At 42.2% G+C, this 21,984-nt stretch overlaps 1 protein-coding gene across 1 annotated transcript; it reads left to right on the top strand.

Moving 5' to 3' along the window:
* The first annotated feature begins 854 nt into the window (after window positions 1-854).
* On the top strand, window positions 855-21,076 carry LAMP1 (lysosome associated membrane protein 1). Its single transcript, XM_086619808.1, has 9 exons — window positions 855-906; window positions 10,340-10,455; window positions 11,827-12,040; window positions 12,140-12,301; window positions 16,007-16,224; window positions 17,883-18,005; window positions 18,976-19,045; window positions 19,218-19,388; window positions 20,035-21,076. The coding sequence occupies exons 1-9, from the start codon at window positions 855-857 to the stop codon at window positions 20,172-20,174; spliced, it is 1,266 nt and encodes a 421-aa protein (XP_086475934.1). The 3' UTR covers window positions 20,175-21,076.
* The last annotated feature ends 908 nt before the right edge of the window (window positions 21,077-21,984 follow it).

Below are 21,984 nucleotides of genomic sequence, written 5' to 3'. Positions count from 1 at the left end.
GCTAAATTGCATTTCAAATTGGTTCTAAGTAAAAATGATGAAGGCAGCTTGGGAGCATAAATGATTCCGCCTTCTCAGAGCTGATTGATCTGGAGTACCCTGTAATGAGGAGAAGGATGACATGGCAGTCATTCTGAGAAAGCAGAAGCAGCCTGCTATTGGCACACTCTCCAGTAGTACTTGAAATAGGATTTCAGTTGCAAAATAAGTACTTCTAAGGTTTCACATGAAGGAAGCGCATCCTTAACAGCTTAGGTAGGACCCAGCATTGAATTACAAAGCGATCGAATGGCCTGGGCTCTGTAGATCTATCAGTATGCAACATCTGACAGTGCAGATAGATGAACTTCACCTCTTTTCTTCTAGTTATCTCCTAAAAAAAAGGATTTCTTAAAACTCTTGTTTATATAAACATCAGACAAGATCAGAAACTATGTGAAGGAGCAATTAATTTTACCCATGCGACCACAGGTCGTTAGTCCGTGCTTTGGCTTGGAGCAGATGGCGTTGATTGCGTGTACGCACAGATACACACACATGCACCACCTTAGAGACCACACACCGCTAACCTCCAGCGCTTTTTTACAGCTGCGACTGCAACAATTCCAGGGAGGAACGCAAGGAGCCCCGCCCCGCCCCACTCACTGTTCTCGCGAGATCCGCCCCCCCCCCCCCCCCCGGAGCCGCGGAGCCCGCGGGCCACGTGAGGGCTCCCGGGGGCGGTGCGAGTGACGTCAGCGGTCATATGACCTGCCGGGGCCGTCGCCAGTCTCGCTAGCGCTGAGCGCCGCCGCCCCCCGCGCCCGTTCTCCGCGCTCCAGCCGGTGCTGCCCGCCCCCCTCCGCTGCCGTGCCATGTCTCGGGCCCGGGGCGCGCGGGGGCTGCTCGCGGCCGCCGCCCTGCTCGGTAAGGAGGGGGCGCGGGGCGGGGCTGCCGCGGCCTGCAGCGCCCGCCGGGGGAGCGGAGCGCAGCGCGGCGGGACGGCGCGGGGTCGCGCCGCAGCATGGGGCGTCCCCGCAGCCGGCGGCGCTGGACGCGGCACTGCGCGCCGGCTGCAACTGGAAACCCGCCCGCGGGCGTCCACCTGCTGTTGCCATTCCCGGCGGGTCCCGGGCCTCCCGGGGGCGGCGGCGGCGCAGCGCCCAGCTGGGTCGCGGCCTGGCCGGAGCGGGGAGCGAGGTCCGCCCGCGGGGTCCCCGGCTGCTAGGAGGCGGTGGGTCCTTCGGAGAGGTCGTCCCTTCCCGCACCCGGCCCCCGCAGCGCCTGGGAGCCTCCGGGAGGTATGAGGGAGGGATGGAGGGGCTGTGGCGGCGGCTGTGCTTGGAGGAGGGAACTGTGTAGCGCCCGGGAAGGCTCATCCGAGCACCCGCGCTGAATCGAGGGACAGCGCTCCGGGAAGAACTTGAAAATAAATGCGCCTTTACCTCTCCCGAGACGTGGGAGCGCAGGAACTACTGATGTCATTGTCGGGAAGTAGCCCCTCTTCTGCAGGGCCCGTAGCGTTCCCTCGCTTCGTGGCTTTCATCCTGCCGTATCTTGAGTGAAATCCGAAATATCGCTGGAATAGGGAGGTTTTAGTGCCCTGCTGAGAAGGGGTTTTACTGCAGCGAGACTGTTTTATGAGGAAGTGTGACTTGCTTGTTTACTGATAACTACCTTGCTTTAGGTTTCTTGCCTTGGAAGCCACATCACGCGACGCTATCAAGTTTCTGAAATGTGGCTTTGGCAGCAAGGGAAACTTCTTCAGCAGCTAGCAAAGAAATTATTTCCTGAAAAACGCAGCAGTTGAAAACGGTTATCTGCCCTCGTTTTGGAGATTATGACAGCCTTTGAAATTCTTGTAACGTTTCTTTAGTAGTAAATACGTTTATCATCGTTGACAGTACCTCAGTTTCTCTGTTGCACTGGACCTGGAAGGTGTCACTCACAAGGGGCACGGAGCGAGCGGTTCAAATACCCAGCTCTTTGTGAGCCAGTCAAGCGAGCGCGGTGGCTGTACAGCACTGTCAGGCTTGGTTTTTTAGGATTGGCATGCACCACTCAAGTGGCGTTGAACTGATGTTATGGTCGGAATTCTTTGTGTGTCTTGTTTAATATAGTTATGGCTTAAAGAATTACTTTTGTTTGTCTTCTAATCAAGCTGCGTAGTTTTTAAGTGGTACCAGAGAGAATATTTTTTGGGGCTGTAGTAGTCTTCCTCTGCTTGATTAGCAGTTACAAACATAATTCAGTGTATTTAGCTTTCTCGCTTTCTGGCACAGAACATGTGTTATGTTACTGCAGCTGAGGCAATGGACTAGTTTATTTTACTACAGAGTAGCTGTTTACTAACAAATAGAGCATTGTACCAGTATGTGTGTTTCTACGTAACTTTATCCTACAATCTCAGCGGAAAACTTTGTGGTGCAAATAGAGACTCCTTGGAGTAGAGATGGTCTCCACAGTCTTCTGCCAGAGTGTGGGGCTTGAGTGGTAATGAGGGGAGAAGAATGAGATATGAGATAGTGAGAAGATATGAACTGAATTCTTTAGACGTTTGCAGCCTTTTAGTCATCCGAGTGAATACTGAGGATATGGTAATGATCACAGGAGGCTGAAGGATTGGTATGGGTGGGTCAGATGTGAAAGCTTGTTTGGCAATGCCCTGACTTCGGGACACTAGAAAATTTCTTTCCTCCACCTCACCACACCCCACTTACTGTTCTCCATTTACATTGAGCAGAAAGCACTAAGCTGAATATTTCCTATGTCAGCAGTAAGTATTTTGTGGTGAATTTCCTCACAAATATCAAATGTGGATATGGAATGAAAAAAAGATTTGGATAATGCAGTGGTAAATACAGGAAAAGAGGGCTATGGGAAACGAAATACCTCCCTTCAAACTTAGCTGTTGCTTTTTGAACATGAGGGAGTATGGTGCTCGTTTGCTGTTGAGTGTGATGGGTCAGTTGGGTTGTGTGCCAAACCCGACAGAGCTGCTTGTGCCCTTTGAGTCCTAGAGCACCTGTGGTTTTCTTCTTTACTGAAACACAGACACATCAGGGAACATGTTTCTGAAAATCAAAGTTTAGAGTCAGACGTGGATTCAGTGAGTAAATACTGGTGCCTGAGTTTTGGGAAAGGAAAACTGAGTTTTAAAAGGTAGTGTAATGCCACTTCAGAGTTATTGACACATAATTCACATGTTTCCATTGCATAACTGTAGTCCGAAGGGGAATTCCAAACCTTGCCACCAATGTAGGGATAGTTGAGAGAAACTTGGATAATAAATTCCAGCCTGTGGGTAGTTTGGTGTTGTATTGTTTTCCTCAGTTTTGGCATTGCTAGCTATATGGAACCAACACCAAGTACAAACTAATTTTCACAAAATACAGCCACTTCTACATTGTGTGACTTTCAAAACATTGTTTTACCAGATGCTGCCCTTAACATAGTGTTTGCTTGAGAGCTTCTTTAAGTATGTTGACACGGTCTCTATGGATCTGAATTTGTGTGCTAGTCCCAGGCCTATTGTCATGTGATAGGTTACTCAGCTTTGATTTCAGCATCTTTTCTGACTTGTGAAGTAACTTCTTACTCGTTGAGTAAGAACTCCGCAGGCTCCCTGACATGCTGCTTCTGAGATATGCTCCTGAGGTTCCTGTTCAGGCTGCATTAGAAGTTTCATTTTTGGTGTAACCCACTTCTAGATTGTTCTGTAGCATATAGGATTATTTCTAATCAGAAGCAGATGATAAACTGAAGAATTACCTCTAGATACAGAGGAACCCTACTCAAAGAAAAGATGGATACTTTATTGAGATGTTAACTACTGTTATCTCTGTTAAGCCTTTCTGTGTCTTCAAGATAACTTATTTCTAATGCTAAGGCGGCACTCCTCATCTTTGCTTGTTGCAGCTTAACTGCAGCAGTTTGTCTTTTCTCTCAAGTCAGTCATGGTTATTTGGAAATTCTTTGAGAAAGCTTGGTACCATAATGGATTTCTTGGTATTTATTCTCTTAAGCTTGAAGGACACCCTTTTGGGTATGTGAGTGGCAGTAGCTACTACAGCTATTACAACAGCTATTTGAACGCTTTGTTGCATTATCTGAATTCTAAATTATAAGCCTACTATTTTAAAATATATCTTATGCTTTGGTAAATCAGACTTCCATGTATTTTGTACATCTGACTGGTATACCTTTCAATCTAAGCATAACAGTTTCTTAACCTTTTCTGCCACTTGACAGCACCACTGCCTGTCAGTACTACTTTTTCTGCTGTAATTTGAAGTGTGAGAGAGAGCCTTAGTAGTGCCTGGGCAGTAGAGTACAGAATTTCAAACGTGGTTCAGCTCTGAGCAGGAGGCAGTTGCCTAGCCGCTCCCTCTCCAGCGTTCAGGCTGGGGCACAGTAGTCCATACTTAATACATTTAGTTTTCTTGTATTAAACTTCAGTGGCGTCTGATTTCTTAACATGGCAGAATTCAGTCTGTGTGATGTAGGAAGACCAGTGTGTCTTTATTTTCCTTGAGAAGGGTGAAACCTACTCTCTTCTCGCTAGGACTAGGAGAGTGGTTTACTCAGGCAGTTGGTTTATTGTCTTTTTTCCAATATCCTCTCCTCTGGGGCAGCTTTCTCTTTAAACTGTCAACACAGTGCTCCTTCGCCCAAAACATTGTTTGAAACTGCCAGCTGCCTTCAAGGATGCGTTAGCTATGTGGTGTGATGTGATGTGGCAGCACTAACCAGAGCAAGTGCAAAATGGACTTGTGTGAATGCTGAAAAGGGTCTAGCCACGGGAGTTCAGACCTCCCTGTGGACTCATGTAATCAGTTGCTGTAGAGCTATCCCAGGACTTCCTTCCTCTAGATAGGAAAGCATAAAGAAGCTTCATGTGACTAAACTTGATGCAATTGTGCAATTCTCTGGCCAAATGGCAAGTGTACAGCTTCTAACTAGTCTTTCCTTTATAATGTTTTTGCACATTTATTCATTTGTTTATGAAGACAGAGGCTCTTCATCTGCAAACTTGAATTGAGAAACAAAGTTTACTGCCTTACAACGATATCAAAAACATAATCTGAGACTGCATGAATTTGTCCCTGTTAGTTGGCAAGGATGTGTCTTCTAGGGTTGGATCAGGAACTTGATATAATCAGGTGCTGTACCTGCACAAGTGCAGCTGATTCTCTTCTCCCTTAAGTACTCTCATCCATCCTCAAATTAAGGATGTCCCCCTTTCCACCCTTGTGTTTGTGTTTGAGCGTGTCCAACAGCAGTTGAAGTGAGTCCAGCCTTGCCTTTTCCTGGTATGCTTTCCAGATAGCTAGTATTCAGTCTTCTGAGTCCATTGGTGACAGGTAAGTATAACTCATTGTTTTATGAAGACCATCTCGTCTCAGGCAAAGTGGTTCACAAATCAAGTTTATCAAGGGATTTTCCTGCTTTTGGTTGTTTCCCAGAAATGTTAGGGTTGCTAAATAGTGTGATCTTTCAAAAAATATTTTTTAAGTTCTTGTTTTGTCTGTGCTATCTTGAGGTAGTGTAGATCCTGGATCCTAAGCAAGTGGTTTTGACTCAGTCTTCTGAGAAAGGACTTGTACCAGGTGACTGTCTGGGAGTGGTGCTTACAGTAGAAAAGCGATTAGAGGAGAGTGTAACTTGCCAGGGATTTTTCCATTCTCTTCCCTGGCATAGACTTAGGAGTCTAAAGTGGTGACTAAGGTCACCACTTTGTCCACAAAATGGCACTGAGATGACAGGATCCTTCTGAGCCATCAGAATTACTGGACACTTCTGTTCACACATACAATGGGAAATAAATCTCCTTTATATGAGACCCAGCATTTCTTACCTCACTGGATTAATGCCCCCTAGATAGCAGCGTTTGCTGTGTGTGCCCAAAGAACCCAAAGAACATCTGGGCAAAGGTGCAGGGCAGCACAGCGGTGCTGCTGCTGAGGCACAGCATGGTTGTGTAGCACTGATGTCTGTCAGCAAGGGTCCCTTACCTTCAGAGGAGTGCCGCCCGGTAATGGCGGGTGGGCTGGAGCTGAGCAGAGTCTCTGGTGTGTATGACCAGGCTGTGGATGTGATACTCTGGACCGCTGTCGCAGTGCTCCTGAGGAGCGCTTCGCTGGGATACGTTGCCACCGTGGGCTTCCTCCCTAACGTAGTTGCTCAATGTAACTGCAAACAGTCCCATCTACTCGATACCTGCACTGCTTAAAGTACTGATGGCGTGGAGCATGTGCCCAGGTGGATTTGGGTGGCTTGCTGGCCTGCCTTCCACAAGGGAGGAAGAAAAATACTAAAGAGGTTTTCTACTTATGCAGGAAACAGGAGTACAGTAACAATGCCCGAGTTACGTAAAAGTAGCTTTTGTGGTGGAGATCCTTATTGTCAATGTTCTGTGTTTTTAATAAAAATTGGATACAAAGTAAATCATTAATGGGAGTAACTGAGGTCCTCTTTGCAAGTAGACAGTGTAAACAATTGCCATTAATATATGCTTGCTTTTTTTAGAGCACAACCACCATTAATCTTTCTCCCTTAGTAGCTTTCCATTATATGGGAGAGTAACCTGAGGGTAGCTGTGCTTGGCTAACAGGAATTCAATTATAAAAAGGTTGAAACCTGAAAGCGTCTCTGTGTGGCCAAGAGATGGGGAATCCTGCTGCTCTAGGAGCCGTATTCAAAAGGGCTCAGATTTCAATTGTTCAAATATGCTGGATTGTTTTATTAGAGTTGTAATTTTCTGTTTAAAACTTTTTGAGGTAGACTTCTTTAAGATAAATTGTTAAATAACTAGGGAAGTCTTAGTTTTGACTTGTTTATTGTATCTCAGTGTTAATACACTCTTTGGCTTTTTTAGTGTAGGTATGTTAGATAAGGAGGGATGCTGGTTTTAATTCAAGTGACAGATCTAGCTGTTGCTTCAACAGTTTTACCTTCATCTTTTCTTGCATGAGACTAATTTCAGAAATGAGGTATAAAGGGAGAGATTATTTTTACAATTTTGAATTGAAAAATATGCACCTAGAATAAATATGTAAGCAGCCCTTTTTCAGAACCTATTGGAATACAACGGAAGCTTTGGAACTAAGTGAAATTTATTTGACGCTGGTACATTTTTGATGATTCCTCTACTAGATACCCATAATGTAGTATTTCCAGCCAAGTGAATAATGAACTTCACAAACTTCTTTTTGTTATTGAAAAGTCTAGGAGCTCTTCAGCTGTGTAAATATGAACTACTTCACTTGCTGTAGCACAAATAGTTGTCAAACAGGGCACTACAGTAAGATACTGGATATTGTATCAGTTTTTGTGTTAAATAACAAAGAATGACACTGTTATGAGAAATACAAGTGATATTCTCAACTTGTAGACATGTCATGATAAAATTGAGCAATACTTTATGTAACTTAATTAGAAATATTCCCAGATTGGTTCAACATCAGTTTGCTTTTCTGTATTCTTGACATTTTGATTGTAGGCTCTTACTATTTGTGGGCTGGTGATGATTCATGCATTAATCACTGGTTGACACTGAAACTGCCTTCACAAACTCAACAACTGCTTTCCTGCCAAACCCAGCTAGCTGTTCCTCTGCCTCAAACTGGCTGGAGAGAAGAGTAGGCAGGACCTTCTTTCCTTCAGTGTCTTGACTTGTTCTTCAGTGATTTTTTTTTTTTTTTTTTGCTAACTTTTCTTTGCCCCTATGTCCCTTATGTTTCACTTGGTTTCATCTTCATTCCTTCAAGACCATGGGAGCAGATGATGCTGCAGCAGAGTGCTCTCTGATCGCCATCCTTGTGCACGTTGGCTTACTCGCAGGGAAACAGCCCTCTTGCCGCTTCATCCATGACAGCTCAGTGTCTCGTGCTGGATGTGTCTGTCTCATCATTGACACTGCAAATCCAGCAGCTGCTGAACGTTTCCTAAGAAGGAGCAGAGTTTTATAGCACTTGTTCCACACTAACGAAATCAGAATTCATGTCGTGGTGTGACTTTAACCTTGCAAAAATCTAGTAGTTATGCAGGTGGTGTTTTTTGCTGTTTGTTCACATGCCTTATTCTCTATTACTTAAACTTGCTGAGGGTGATTTGTCAGCTCCTTGTTCCCAGAATCCGTCTTCCATTTGGTGCTTTCTGGTACCTCTGCGTTGTCCTTTGTTGTTCTCTGAATCATCTGTAATGGGCAGGTCTGTCATGTTTTCCTTTAGGTCAGCAACATTTTTCTGAATTGTTTTTCGGTCTTTTCTTTCCTCTGTGTTTCTTTTAAAATGGATTTTTTTTATTCTTTCATTCTTTTACTGCCTATTAGTTGTTTATTTTTAGCTCTAAAATTAGTGAGATTTTTAATAGCTATCAAACAAGGGAGTCAGCATGCACACTGAAGTCTTTCATTCTTGCACATTTTCTGTTGGGAGTGTTAGTTCAAGTAGCCATGGACTCTTATTGCCTGCCACTATGCTGTTTTCTAAGCTATGTTAGAAATTTTCAAGAAAGTATAAGCAGCTCTGCTCTTGAAAAGACAAGTGCTTGGGTAAAACGTAAACAAGCTCCTGATACAAATTCAAACTGAAGGAAACTTTGCAAAGTGAAACTTCCATGTGGAGGAGCATCAACTATTTCTAGTACTGCTCTGAACTGCAATAAATAACATTTTCTTTGTGAATATATGTTCCTTAATTAACATTGAGCTGGACATAAAGGTAGGACAATCTTACTTTGAAAAATCAGTTTACTATGCTGTCCATTCCTAAGCAATTTCTTCTTTCTGTCTATCTGTGGCTTCAAGTTTAGACTCTTTTTTTTAAACAACTGGGTAAAGTGTATGAATTCAGCTTAAGTTTTGCCCTCCTTTGGTGCTGGGGAGGAATATGTTGTTGCTGAGCGGAAGGCAACAAGGGAAAATGCTTGCTGAGTGCCAGAGAAATTGTTTCCAATGTGTTCCTACAGCTCAGGACCTCCTACCAAAGTCCAGCTGACAAACGTCCAATTTCTCCTACTAATTTAATACAATTGTATACACCATTGTTCTGTAGCAAAAAGTTTTAAAATGAGGATTTGCTCTTTAAAAACTTTTGAGAGGGGGCAAGCAAGCTAATGGATAATCCTTCAGTTGGATCTTTTTGCTATATCAGCAGTTGAATGGATTAGCATGTTTGACTCTTTAAAGCTTATTTGCTTGAGATGGAGTGGTTTGTCTTGCAGCTGCCTTTTTTCAGGTTTTCTGCAAGACTGAAGTTGTTGCAAATGCAAGCTGATAACAAGCGATAGCATGAAAATGATGTAGGCTTTTTGCAGTGGGGTTTGCTTCAGATGTGTGTGTGGTGACAAACTGAGAATCAGAAAAATAAAATGCTCTACAATAAAGAACTTGGAGCACCTTGGTGTGATTTCAGATACAGGAGCACTGCCCAGTTAGCCCTGACCGCAAACGAAGTACGAGAACCAGCTTTCTGGCTGTGTCCAGCCTGCCTCAGCGTGTCCCCTAGGGGAAGCTTTGTTGGCAGCTGACGCTGGCCCCGAGTCCATGCTGCTGTTGCACAGGATTGTCCCTTTCTCCTCATGCCGCATGTTCTTGCCCTGTTAGGTCAGAAATAGTGTGGTCAGTTGTCCTGGTGCTCTGGGCACTGGGGCTGGAGGGCAGTGAGTAGGGGAAGAACTGTGATTTTTGTCAGCAGCTGGGTCTGAGGTTAGCTTAAACCAGTCAGGAAAACATAACCTGTCTGTGTCAAGGTCTTGGCCCCCATCCTCCTCTCAAGTGCAGAGGGCACGATGATGGTGAAAAGAACTTCTCCTGGCAAGGATGGCACACTCCATCACGCTATTTTTGGCAGTCCCTCTGAAACATCTGCAGTCAATCCAAGCTTTCTAAATGCTGCATTCAGTGCATGTACAGCTGAGTGTCCTGGTACAGCAGGAATGAAGGCTGCATGGTGTGCCACGGGGGGAAGGCTGAGTGCTACAGGCATGCAGGATCAAATACACGAAGTCAGTTCTGGCTGAAGCTTGCAAAATAGTTGCTGCATAGGGTGAACACTGAGTAGCTGCCTTGAGCAGCATGACTGGTGTTTGTTGCAAGTTTTTATGACCCTCTGAAGACTCGGCATGTCAACGGTTTTGGTTTGGGTGGCTTCATCTTTTTTATAAATGGAGTATTGAATTAGTTTTCTGCGTGTTAGTGATGTTGAAGCTAGTATAGAGGCCATTAGTACCCGAGTTTCCAAACTCAACAGCTGTTTAGGATATATTCCCAAGATGTATGTTTGTACATATTTGTCTCTTTGGGATCAAAAAAAAAAAGTTACATGACATCAGGTTAACCACTTGTCATTCTTAACAGGATTTTTACAGGCTTGCTCTTCATTTGAGGTGAAAGATTCAAGTGGTAAGGCCTGCATAATCGCTAATCTCACAGTAGCCTTCTCAGTGGAATACAAAAGCAATGGGCAAAAAGAGGTAAGGGGGGGTATCTCACTGCTTGTCTCTGACTGTGTTTATAAAACGTGGTGTTTCTGCATGTGCGCAGTATTTGAACTTTGAACAAACATTTAAGCATGAAAAACTGCTTCAGCAACGATTTCCCCTCTCCTAGTCATGTTGAATCAACTTTTCTTTGTTAATGACGCTTCTTCTAATTAAACAACGGGGTCAAGGCTGCCTGAAACCACCACAAACAATACAAGTGTGAAATTACTTTTGTGACTGAAATTCCACACCAGTCCTGTTGGTAGCTAAAATGACTTTCATGGGAACTGTGAAGGCAAAAATGCTACCAGTCATCTTTTGGTGAACTTGGTCATTGCAGTTAACTTGAATGGACTAAATCTGAACTGAAATGGCTTTTGGCACATAGCTTGTAAAATGCCCTGAAATATTTGATCTTCTCACGTAGCAAATCTCTAGATTTCAGTATACCTACAGGCCAGTGCAGTGCTTGCAAGTTGTTGCACATTAACAGCAAAAGCCTGTTAATGGAAAGTTAAGATTTTTCTATTTACAAATACTCCACTTTTCAATTTACTTTTCTGGTATCTTTACTACTGAACAGGGATTGTGGATTTTTTATAATCTCATTGCAGTTGCATGTTTTGAGGCACTCTTGTTCAAATTGATTTTTTTTTTCTAGCCACCAGTGTAATGTGAGATTAAAAAAAATCCTACTATTTTGCCACTGGTGCACTTGCTATGTGTGATTTGAGCTGAGAGTTATATTACATAGTCCACTTTTTCAGTGGTGCTGATGGAGTGAAATCCTGCTGATACTAGTATGCAAGTTTGTGTTCAGAGGTGACTGCTTTCATAACGTGCTTTTGGCTGTTTTTTCTTGTAAACAGTAACCTCAAAACTTTCCAGTAGACATTATTTATATTGGTCTTCAGGTACCAAGTTACTTCTCAATATGTAATAAACTCAAAGTATTATAGCCAAACTACGTAGGCTGTACCATTTGCTTTTGTTCTTACTGAACTGTACTACAAGAAGCAAAGCTTAAATTATCCCATCTTTCACATGTCCAGGGTGTGCCAGATTTGACTCACCTAGTACAGAAGTACCTTCAAATTCATAGTGCTAGTTTAGGGAGGAAAAAAATCTAAGAGGTGCTGTGAGTATGTACTGTTTTGTCCTTGAATTTCAGAGAGCAATATTCTTAGAAATCTGAGTGCCAATAACATGCTACTTGTCTACTTATATACCTGTATGTAGCATCTTACAGCGTATATGAATGTCAGCTGTATGTTCTAGAACAGTTTCATAGGGTTTCAAAAAGCAGTAAGGAAAAGCTGTTGCATCATGCCATTTACGTGTATTTTGTTTTCTGCCTCACAGTTTGCACACTTTTTTCTTCCACAAAATGCTACAGTAGAGCCACAGAGCTCATGTGGTCAAGTTAACACATCTCATCCAGTTCTGGTCTTGAGTTTTGGAGCAGGACACTTGTTAAGCCTGAATTTCTCAGAATCTGCAGACAAGTACCAAGTTGAAGAGCTAGTTTTCCACTACAATCTGTCAGATGCAACTTTATTCCATAATTCAACTGCAGGTAAAATGAAAACATCCTGTCCTGTTCTCATTCTAGATATAATACTGATCTGTTTCTGTAAATGCTGTTACATACTAATGCAATGTAATCTTTTTACAGGAGGAGTGAAGACAGTTTCACATAAAAATGTTATTCAGGCATATGTGGGCACAAAATACAGATGCATCAACTCCAAGCGGATCAATATGAAGAATGTGAACATTACTTTCAGCAATGTTACTTTGGAAGCCTATCTCACAAATGGCACTTTGAGTATAAACAGTAGGTATCTTGTAGCCAAAAATGTACTCAGTGAGGTAATGTTTCCAATAATAGGTTATTTCTCCTTAAGTCCTGACTAATCACGTTTAGACAGGTACAAACTGGATCGAAATCTCCGGTAGCATCTTTTGAAATGAATAGACCTGCTTCAGGTTTTTTCTGTAGGGGTGTCAGCATCCATGACTAGAAGATAGCACACTGTGTTCCCATGGATTTTGTACAGGTATTAGGGAACATCCTACCTGTTCATGAGTATTTATGTGTGTAAACGTGTGCTGCAGTAGGTCGACTGGGCACGTGGCCAAAATCCTAGTTTTAGAAGTATCTGATAACTTCCAAGTATTATGCCTCTATGAATGTAGTTCACACCAGTTACTGTGTGCTCTGGGGAAAATCAGTAATATAAGGGCGGACAACAGAGAACTGGTCTGTAGGGAGCAGATGTGTACATCTTCCTACAGGAGGCCTTATATAACCTGTAACAGTGATGTTCTTTCTCTGTCAGGCTCCATCACAAAATGACTTTTTATCCTGATTGCTTGTATTGAAAAGCATTGTGGAATTGCACTGCTACAATGATTAGAAGACAAACCACTTCATGGTGTGTTCATGTCCTTTGCTTATGTGGCAATGGTTTTTAATCATGAAGAGCCATGTGAACAGACACCCATGCTATCTTAAGGAGTGATAAGTCTTTGCCTTACTTCTGAGGCAAGGAAGAAGTCCTCATCTTCTCTGGGAAATGTAGAACTCTTCTTATGCTCTTAATCCCATTTATGCACTTGTTAAGTGGAAGTTAACCTTACAAACTAGAATAGTCACTGCTGGCATGGGGATAGATACATTGAACAAGTGCCTTCCACAGGAGTAGCTTTACCTTGTCCCATATCTCTGAAAAATACCTTGCCCGATGCATGATAATACTGACATTGACTTATCATTGCCTCACATGACTGGCTCAAATTTCAGTGTATCATTCTCTTGATCACTTTTCCATTCAATGAACAAGTTTGCAGCAAAGATGTGGACCTACATTTGTCACTTGAAAAAAAAAACCTGATTTCTATTTCTTCAGTCTTCAGAACTATCTCATTTTTTTATGACATCTTGACTCAGTTGTCATACCGGATAAGTATGATAAGCGATCAGTTATCAGTGGGCTTGAATGTAAATCATGATATTGGGAAAGGCTGGGTTTTAACTTCTACAAAACTTCAAAAAAAATAATCTCCCTAATGTGTAATACTTTTCTTTTTAAGACAACCTATTATCTGTTCTTATGTTGTTCTTTGCTTAAAAAAATTCAGTATTGCATTATTTCTGGAGGGTGTTCCTTATGCAACACAAGCTTGTCAGCATTTGCTCTATTTTCTATTCCTGTACTTCCTTCTCTTCTTTTCTAGATTAATGTAAATGCTTTAATTTGCCAATATCACTTCCCCAAAGTTGCTTTTCTCCATCCTGTATATTTCTGTCTTGATGAAACTATTGATCCTCAAAAAAGACATGTGATTTCCTATGACCCTGGGATAGACACTGGTCTGAGTTCAAGTAATTTGCTTTGGGGTTTTTTGTTTCCACGTTCCTGTTATCCATACTGCCATGCACTGTTTCTTCTTGAAATTATCATTCCTAAGTTTTTATTACTGTCTTGGGACTGCAGCCAGATTTTTTTTTTCTTATTCCTACTGCACAATGAGCTCTCTCTTGTTTTGTGTTTGTGTTTTTTTTAAATTCAGATGGTTAAAGAATTCTCACTTTATCCTTTTTTTTTTTTAATCTTTGTGACCTTGAATTCAGATTGTTCTTTCCAGATCAGTTCCTTCTCTCCATTCTTGTAGGCTTGAGACTTCTACTGTCCTTTGGCATCTAGTTACTGATAAACTTTAGATCTGGAATTCTCCCTTAACTTTTTTTTCCTCTGACTCTTTCATTAGAGGATATTTCTGCTGGTGATCTGGGCAAGGCTTACTGAAGGGAAGAAGAGTCAGTATTCAGTTCATCTGTGCATCACTAGTAATGGTAATTTCTGTCAGTGTTACCTGGAAGTTAGTGACTGAGGTTATGGTAGCAATTTTCTGTGGCTCTGAAGAAAAGGAGGCTTTCATTTTATCTGTTGGTAGCTTTGTCAGCTGCTTTCCTGTAATTGTCAGAAAAAGTTACAAGAATTTGTCTTATCTTCAGATATGTCTTGAAGACTTACTAGGAGCTATGCTGTAAATCAATTCAGTAAAAATACTGGATTGAGACTCCACCTTGGACAAATTTCCCCTTGAAGTGATTTGGTAGTTTCCATCTCTGCCAACTTCAGTAAGAGGCTTTGTGTTGAGGTCTTGCAGGTGGAGGGAAATTCTCTATTTAAGTACCAAGTAAAGCTACTGTCTGGTTTATTTGTTAGGAAATTACCACATTTTGGGACCCGATCAGTATCTATTAAGCCTACAAAAGATAGGATTGCTCCTCCATTCATCAACTTTCTCTCTGCTCTTTGACATTCCAGAAATGGAGTAGAAACAGGGAAGTGTGCTATGTTGGGGTCTGTGTGAGTTCAGAAGGTATGATTAGAGTTCCTCTTCCTGAACCATGATCGAAAGTTAAGTTGCTGTTTAAGTCGAGAGGCTATTTATTAGATATCTAGTATCTGCAAGATACGTATGGATGAAATTTTAGGAGTAGATCCTTTGAGTCAGAATTGACTGCTGCTGCAGTTGCTGTTGTCCTTACAAAGTTGCAAGCTGACACATGGAGTTGACCTTGTCTTGGAACATGGAAGCCTCTACTACAGTAATGTCTTTGCTATGACCTTTGGTTTTGGCTTAGATGTTCAATGCAGGAACTTTCTTGGCTCTCATATCAAGTAAAGATCTTGCTGACAGGTGTTTTTGAGTACTCTGGCAAATAAATTGGAGTCGCTGTTCTTTGTCTCTCCTTTTGCCTTGGAAGTTGCTGCTGAACTAGGTGAAAAGAGGAGGCAGTCTTACTCATCTTCACTCAACCTTATACCCCTGGTGGTGGGTGGCTACTAGTGCTGGACTAAAGAGAAGGATGGACTTGAGGCCCAAAGGGAGAGGATATAGCAAAACATTTGCCATCAGGAGCAGTGTCTTAAAATCCCTTTTGTTAAGGATAGAAGAGCCACAGCACTGCTATGAGGACCTGAGAGGTCCAGTAGTATTTTAACATTACTGTTGGTATTGCCAAAATAATGACATAGGGTTCCTCATGACCTGGTAGTGTAACGGAGGGAGAGGAAGGAGAACGACACATCTCCTGGGAGACCACTTTTAACAGCAGCAGGAGAACTGTTCTTCTGCTTCTAGCACACGAGTGCCCAGAGTGTCTGAGGGGTGATCATCTCAGCCTTGCGGTGAGTGTACCGCAGGAACGTTGGCTCTGTCAACACAGCAGAGTCTTATCCTGACCTAATGGTGAAGTGAAATGACAGATATGAATAAAAGCAGATGCTGTCACCATGACCTTCTGTAAGTAACAGCAGAGGTGTCATTTTCACATGCCAGACTTTAAAAGTGTTTCAGACTTTGCAACGAGTTCAAATAACACTCTACCATTGTGTTTCTCTCTTTTATTGTCTTCTATTAGGAAAAGCTACTTGAAATTGTGTCCTTCTTTCCCTCGAGGATTAAAAAGGCAGAGCATCCCACAGCTTCATTTTGTTTGGTAATGATTGTTTTCCTTTCTCTCCAGAGACAGAATGTGCTGAAGATATGGTCTCTACTACTGCTGTAGTGCCTACAACTCCTAAACAGACTACCAGCCAGGTTCCAACGGCTAGCCCAGCACCAACTGCCTCGCCCCCAAATCCTGCAGTTGGTAAATACAACGTGACTGGTCCAAATGGAACCTGTGTACTTGCCTACATGGGGTTACAGCTTAATATCACCTATCTAAAAAAAGATGGAAAGGTACACTTTCTTCTTCCTTCAAAGCCTTCAGATTCCTTCTTTGGGGAAACTTGGTAAATTGCTACAGGCTAACTTTCTTCTTTAAAAGTCCCAGTTCTTTGTAGTGTTCATCCATGATTGTCCTCTAGTTAAACTGCTTAACTTGGACTAGACTAGTAACGATTCAAACAGTTCTCTTGTACTGAAAGTGGTCACTAAAGATTTTTTTCATTCAGTAAGAATAGTAAACTTGTCTGTCAAATCCAGTAAGTGCATATGGCCGTTCTCCATAGCAGCAGTGAAAATGATCAAGATATGAGTAGGGAGAATCCTATTATCAGAGATGCCATCTAAATGAAATTTTTGAACTGTTAAATAAAATACAAGAATTTGACCTGAGGCACCTGAATGAAAACAGTGAATGACTATTGGAAGGGAAAATTATTACTTCTGTAAAACTGAACAGACTTGTGACTTTGATAACCTCCACCCAGCACTGAAGAGGCTTGGGTTTGACTTAAATGCTTAAGAGCTACTTAATGGCTGATTTTAACAGCAAAAATGCTACATGATTTATGTAAGATCCAGCCCCTGCACAGGTTCTTTCCCTTCATTGTTGGTGCAAAACCCAGCTTGCCAGCCTCATGGACAAACCCACTACCTGCTGACTGGTAAAGCAAAGCTATGAGCTTAATTCCAAAGGCACTGCTGAAGGCCCTCAGTAGGAAACAATGACCAAAGTTCTATAAACCTCTATGTTCAGTAAAGCTTTGTTATAAGGGCTATTGATCACAAGCTGCTTTGTCCTATCCTGTGGCTTAATCTGAGGTAATGAGGACAAGTGCAGGCAAACAAATTACAGCTGCTTTTGTGTAGCTTATGTTGGATCTCAGTGATAAAGGACCTGGTGTGAGGAGAGTAGTATCTGGGAATCTATTGCGTTTACCTGTCAATCATCATCATTAAAATAAATAAAATCATGAACACTGGGAACTGGTGCGTGTAGTAGCTGGTTATGGTGAACGGTGTTTTAGCCACCTTAATTGTGTGAAATTCCCTAAGCTCTGTCTGGTAGGATGGCATTCTAGCTCTACTGGAACAGCTGATTTCTAGTGTAATGACCAGTGAGGAGCTGGCAAATAGCTGACCCTCATGTGACTTTGGGAAACCTAAGAGCCCCTGAAGGTTTCTGTTGGATTGTTTGACAAGTGTGTTTAACCCACAGCCTTCTGCAGATATTGGACAGTATAAAATCACGTACCGTGGGCAAAGCTGAAGCATTTTGAACTGCAGTGACATGCAAGACGATGATGCTTACGTCAAAGCAGTATTTTATAGTTTGTTGCCCCCTGTGTGGTGGTGGCTACTAATGTATGTTTGTATGCTGCTAGGACCAAAGAAGTTTAGTGTGGAGAAAGCAGCAGGTTATTGGTGGCAGCCAGTCAGGGCTGCAGAAAGCTGCTAGGCATGCCAAGGTGCCCTTTGTTCTTTGTGTGAGCCTGGTAACTGAGGTGCAGCTTACACCAGCCTGTAACTTGCACGTGCATCTGCCCAGTTGTCTGTAAAATGTAAAAACACAGCGTTGTACGCATGCGAGTACAAGCAAACTAGAAGCTGAGGGGACATGTGGTGATGTCTTAGTCTCTTCAAATGTCATAACTGATTCTCTTCTCTCATAGATGGGATTGGATTTGCTGAATTTCATACCTCCTAATACAACTTCTTCTGGGAGTTGTGACAATACATCCGCCTTCTTGACTCTGACTTTCGAGAAAACAAGGGTTATTTTCCACTTCGCGTTGGTAAGAATTTCTAGATAAAATACATAGGATCTGCAGGACTTTTCATGTGGGGAAACTAACTGGGGCAAGTGCAAGAGAAAAAAGATGCAAGTACAGGAAGGGGAGTAAATAATGCCCTTGTCTTTAATACTAGGATTTTAGAGGATTTAATACTTGGTAACTGTTGTGAGAAAAGAATATATACATGTATATATGCACACGTATATGCGTATACACAGATATCTATTCTGTCTGAAATGGGAATTTCTTTTAAGATTGTATTGCCTATGCTCTAAAGCTTCATGCCCAAACTGGGAACAGTTCTGCTGTAGCAGAGGAACAGCTGTGACAAACAGGCATCTCACCTAATCGTACGGGTCTGGAACTAGGTTTAAGTCCTCATTACTAGTCTGTGTACGGCCCAAGGGCCACGTGTGCTTGTCGTAGTCTCCTATGATGGCTGGGTATCCTGTTTCTAACAGCCCTGCCCCAGTGCTGCATTAAAGCCGTGTACCCTTGAGGACTGAATCCACTGTGTTCTGTCAGAGAGCTTCATGCTCCTTTTCATACTTGTGGGATTGATGAAATGCAATCACCTAGTCCTGTTGCTGTTAAATGACTCTCCCCATCGCTGTGGGGTCCTGAGCTGCTTTAAAGCTGTGTCTGTAGCACAGGTGAGATCATGGCACTAGCCTGGGTAAGGCATGGGTGAGACTATGCCTGTAGTGTGGAGGTCAAGTCAGCAGTCTGAGGTGAGAGAGGTCTCCTTTCTCTACCCCAAAGTAATCTTTCTGAAGGCACATAGGTTCTGTAGCATTTCTCTCTAAAAGTGCAACCAAGCTCTCCCTTTGGATGCTAATCCTAATTGTGGACTATCCTTTCAAAACCTTTCTCAAAATGCGTGCAGAATTGAACTCAAATCCTAACAGCTTGTTGTACATCGTTAGCTTAAATGACAACTACTGGTTTGTTTGTCTGTCTTTTCAAAAAGAACGCAAGTGCTGCAAAATTCTTCCTGCAAGGTGTCAACATAAGCACGACTCTGCCTTCTGAAGCAAAAGGTAGGGACTTCTAAGAAGTCTACTTTCAGTGACTACTTCTGTAAATATTAAGAGTTGCCTGCATTAAATAACATTAGAAGTGTTGGGGATGAAAAAATGTATCAAATTAAAGCTCTATGAGCTTACAGCTCCCGCCCTTCAGGATTCTGTAATAATACTTTCTCTTACACAGTTCCAAAGTTTGAAGCATCAAACAACAGCATGAGTGAGCTGAGAGCTACAGTAGGAAACTCCTACAAGTGCAGCATGGAGGAGAACCTCCCGGTCACAGATAATGCCCTTGTCAATGTATTTAATGTTCAGATCCAGGTTTTCAAGATTGATGGAGACAAATTTGGGGCAGGTAAGAAGTTTACATATCGAGGGGAACCTAAGATTTGTGAAGTGCACTTTGACATAAACGTAATATTCGGTAGTCAGATGTCAGCTTGTGGGTGCTGTGTGTTGTCTCTGCGTGCCCTATTACAGATGATGTGGGGGCTGATAAGATGTCTGAGTTGAGGCTAGTGTGAGAAGTATGGTAAAAAGCTTTGAAATAACTATGACTTTTGTGGTCCAGAGATGAGTTAAGGAAGACCGTTAACTTTTTCTATGCAGACAGTTGTATGAAAGGGGCAAAGTTGTGGGAGGTTCCTGACTCTTCTAGTTAACTTTGTCCTTTGTGACTGTGGTTAAAGGAAAATGTGTAGGGGAGGAGTTGCACGGATACATTTACAATGGCTAAGCTTTGTGCATACCAGCAGTAACAGCTCTTGAGAAGGAAACAGCTATTGTAAATTTCTATATGGTGCATACAACTAGCACTAGAAGGACTTCATCCTGAATGATCGTAGCTAGTGGACTTGGCATCCTTTTGATTGTTGGCAAGCTAAGCTAGAAGTTAACTTGAGCCAGTCTTACCTATGTGCTGAGAGCAGAAGCTCGAGTTGTGGATGTAGCGGTCTGTTGGTGCACTAGTGCCTAATGTGGGTCGTCTTCTCTCTTTGCAGTGGAAGAATGTCAACTGGATGAAAACAACATGCTGATCCCTATAATAGTTGGTGCAGCCCTTGCTGGTCTTGTTCTCATTGTCTTGATTGCTTACTTGATCGGCAGAAAGAGGAGCCATGCTGGATATCAAACAATTTAATAACTTGCACTAAAACCCAGTGTAGATGAAAAGCAATTGCAAGAAGCTGGGAAAAAAAAAAAAAACAACAAAAAACCAACAAAACCCACACATTTCCCCTGAGCTAAGATTGATATTGTAAGGGAACACCTTTTCTTGCAAATTGCTGCTTCTTAAAGTCTGCTTTATTAAATGTGAAATCATCTTGCAGCATTTAACTATGCACAAAAGTAACTTCTGAAAATTCTGGTGTTTAATTTTGCTAACTAGTTTAAATATTTACCCACTTAGAAACAAGCTAAAAGTTTTTAAGGGTGCTTTTTTGGAATTGGAACAAGGTAATGTCAGCTAAAGATTCCAGAGAGGGATGTTGCTAATTCACACTGACTCAATTTCAGAACTCTTAACAAAGGGAAAAGGCTCATTCTCTGTACAGCTGCCATCCAATGATGATGTTAATTATACTGATGATGCATTTAAAGAAATATAGTAAGAACTGACAAAATTGAAATTTAAAATCTAAACTCCACCTTGTCTTTTAGGTGTGTATTTTTTACTAAGTAAGCTTTAAACTCAATGCCTGGCATATGCAGGGTGTGAACAACGCAATACTCAAAACCTTACAGGAACTCTTTATGATTGGACAACTCCCCTGTTTGATATTTTTGATGCTCTGCCAGCTCGTTAGGAGCTGGTACTTTTTTAAAATGAGTGTTACTTTTATTTACCTTTTTTGTAAAGTGATTTCAGTCTCTTCTGTTGGAAGGTCCGGAGAGATCCTGTTACTGCACATGTGTACAATATAGATCTCAATCTGCTGATTCTCTTGCTTTAAACTTGGCTGGGGGGTTGTACACTTCAAGGATCAGTTCTTATGTATGCATTGCCTGTAACAATGCTAATAAAGACACTTTTTTTCTGTATATTGTAGTGTTGCTGATCACTCTTCAAAACATTTGACCACTTGGTAAGTGCTAAAGTCTTGGTTTGGCTCTAAGTTGGAAGCTTTAAACAATCCTTAGTGTGGAGTTATCTTAAACAAGTGTTTAAGTTTTTTCTCTGTGGCACAAAGGTGAGGCTTAACTGTATGTGTCTTCACAACAGTCCTGGGTTTTGGACTTTGTGCTTGGAAACAGGTGCTGCATATCAGTAACTGGAGATCTGGAGATGTTAACTCTTCCATTAAATTGCTGCTTGCTGAGAAATGTCAGTGTATTGGTCTGCTCTGCTAAGCATAGTTTTCTGAAATTGCTGGTAACATACTTGCTGTAAGGACTGTATGAATGACATTTTAGGTTTTATTTTGAAGTTGGATTCCTACCACAGAGTAGGAAACACATGTCTGCTGAGATCTGTGTGTTGTAATGTGCTTGGAAAGGAAGCTTTGTGTTTAAAGCTTCCCTGCCTCCCTCCTGCAGTGATGTTTTGATGTTAACGTACCACTACACAGGGCAGCAAGCAGGGCACACTGAAACATTGCACAGAATGCTGTTCTTCTGACAGGGAGAAATGAACACATGGCAGTAAGGCTGGCAGACTTTGAACCATCTGCCTGCTACCCTGAATGTACCTGGGAACTATGGATTTTGCCAGTGGTGGATAAATTAGTATTTCCTAATACCTGCTGGTGTACTAGAAGTATGTACTGCTACTGTCCTCCTGATTCGGTACTCAAGGGAAAAGGTACCTGTCTGGTACCATAAAGGATGGGATAGCTTGGAATCATACTATTGAATAGCTGTCTTTACTTGTCTAGAAGAGCACTCATCCACTTCCCCAAAAACCCAAACCACTCTTCAGAGGGTTTTCTTTTTTCCCTGCTAAGGAATGA

The sequence above is a fragment of the Tauraco erythrolophus genome, chromosome 1, assembly GCF_009769465.1.
Source record: "Tauraco erythrolophus isolate bTauEry1 chromosome 1, bTauEry1.pri, whole genome shotgun sequence".
In the NCBI taxonomy this organism is placed as follows: Eukaryota; Metazoa; Chordata; class Aves; order Musophagiformes; family Musophagidae; genus Tauraco; species Tauraco erythrolophus.
This window is presented reverse-complemented; position numbering and strand designations above follow the sequence as displayed.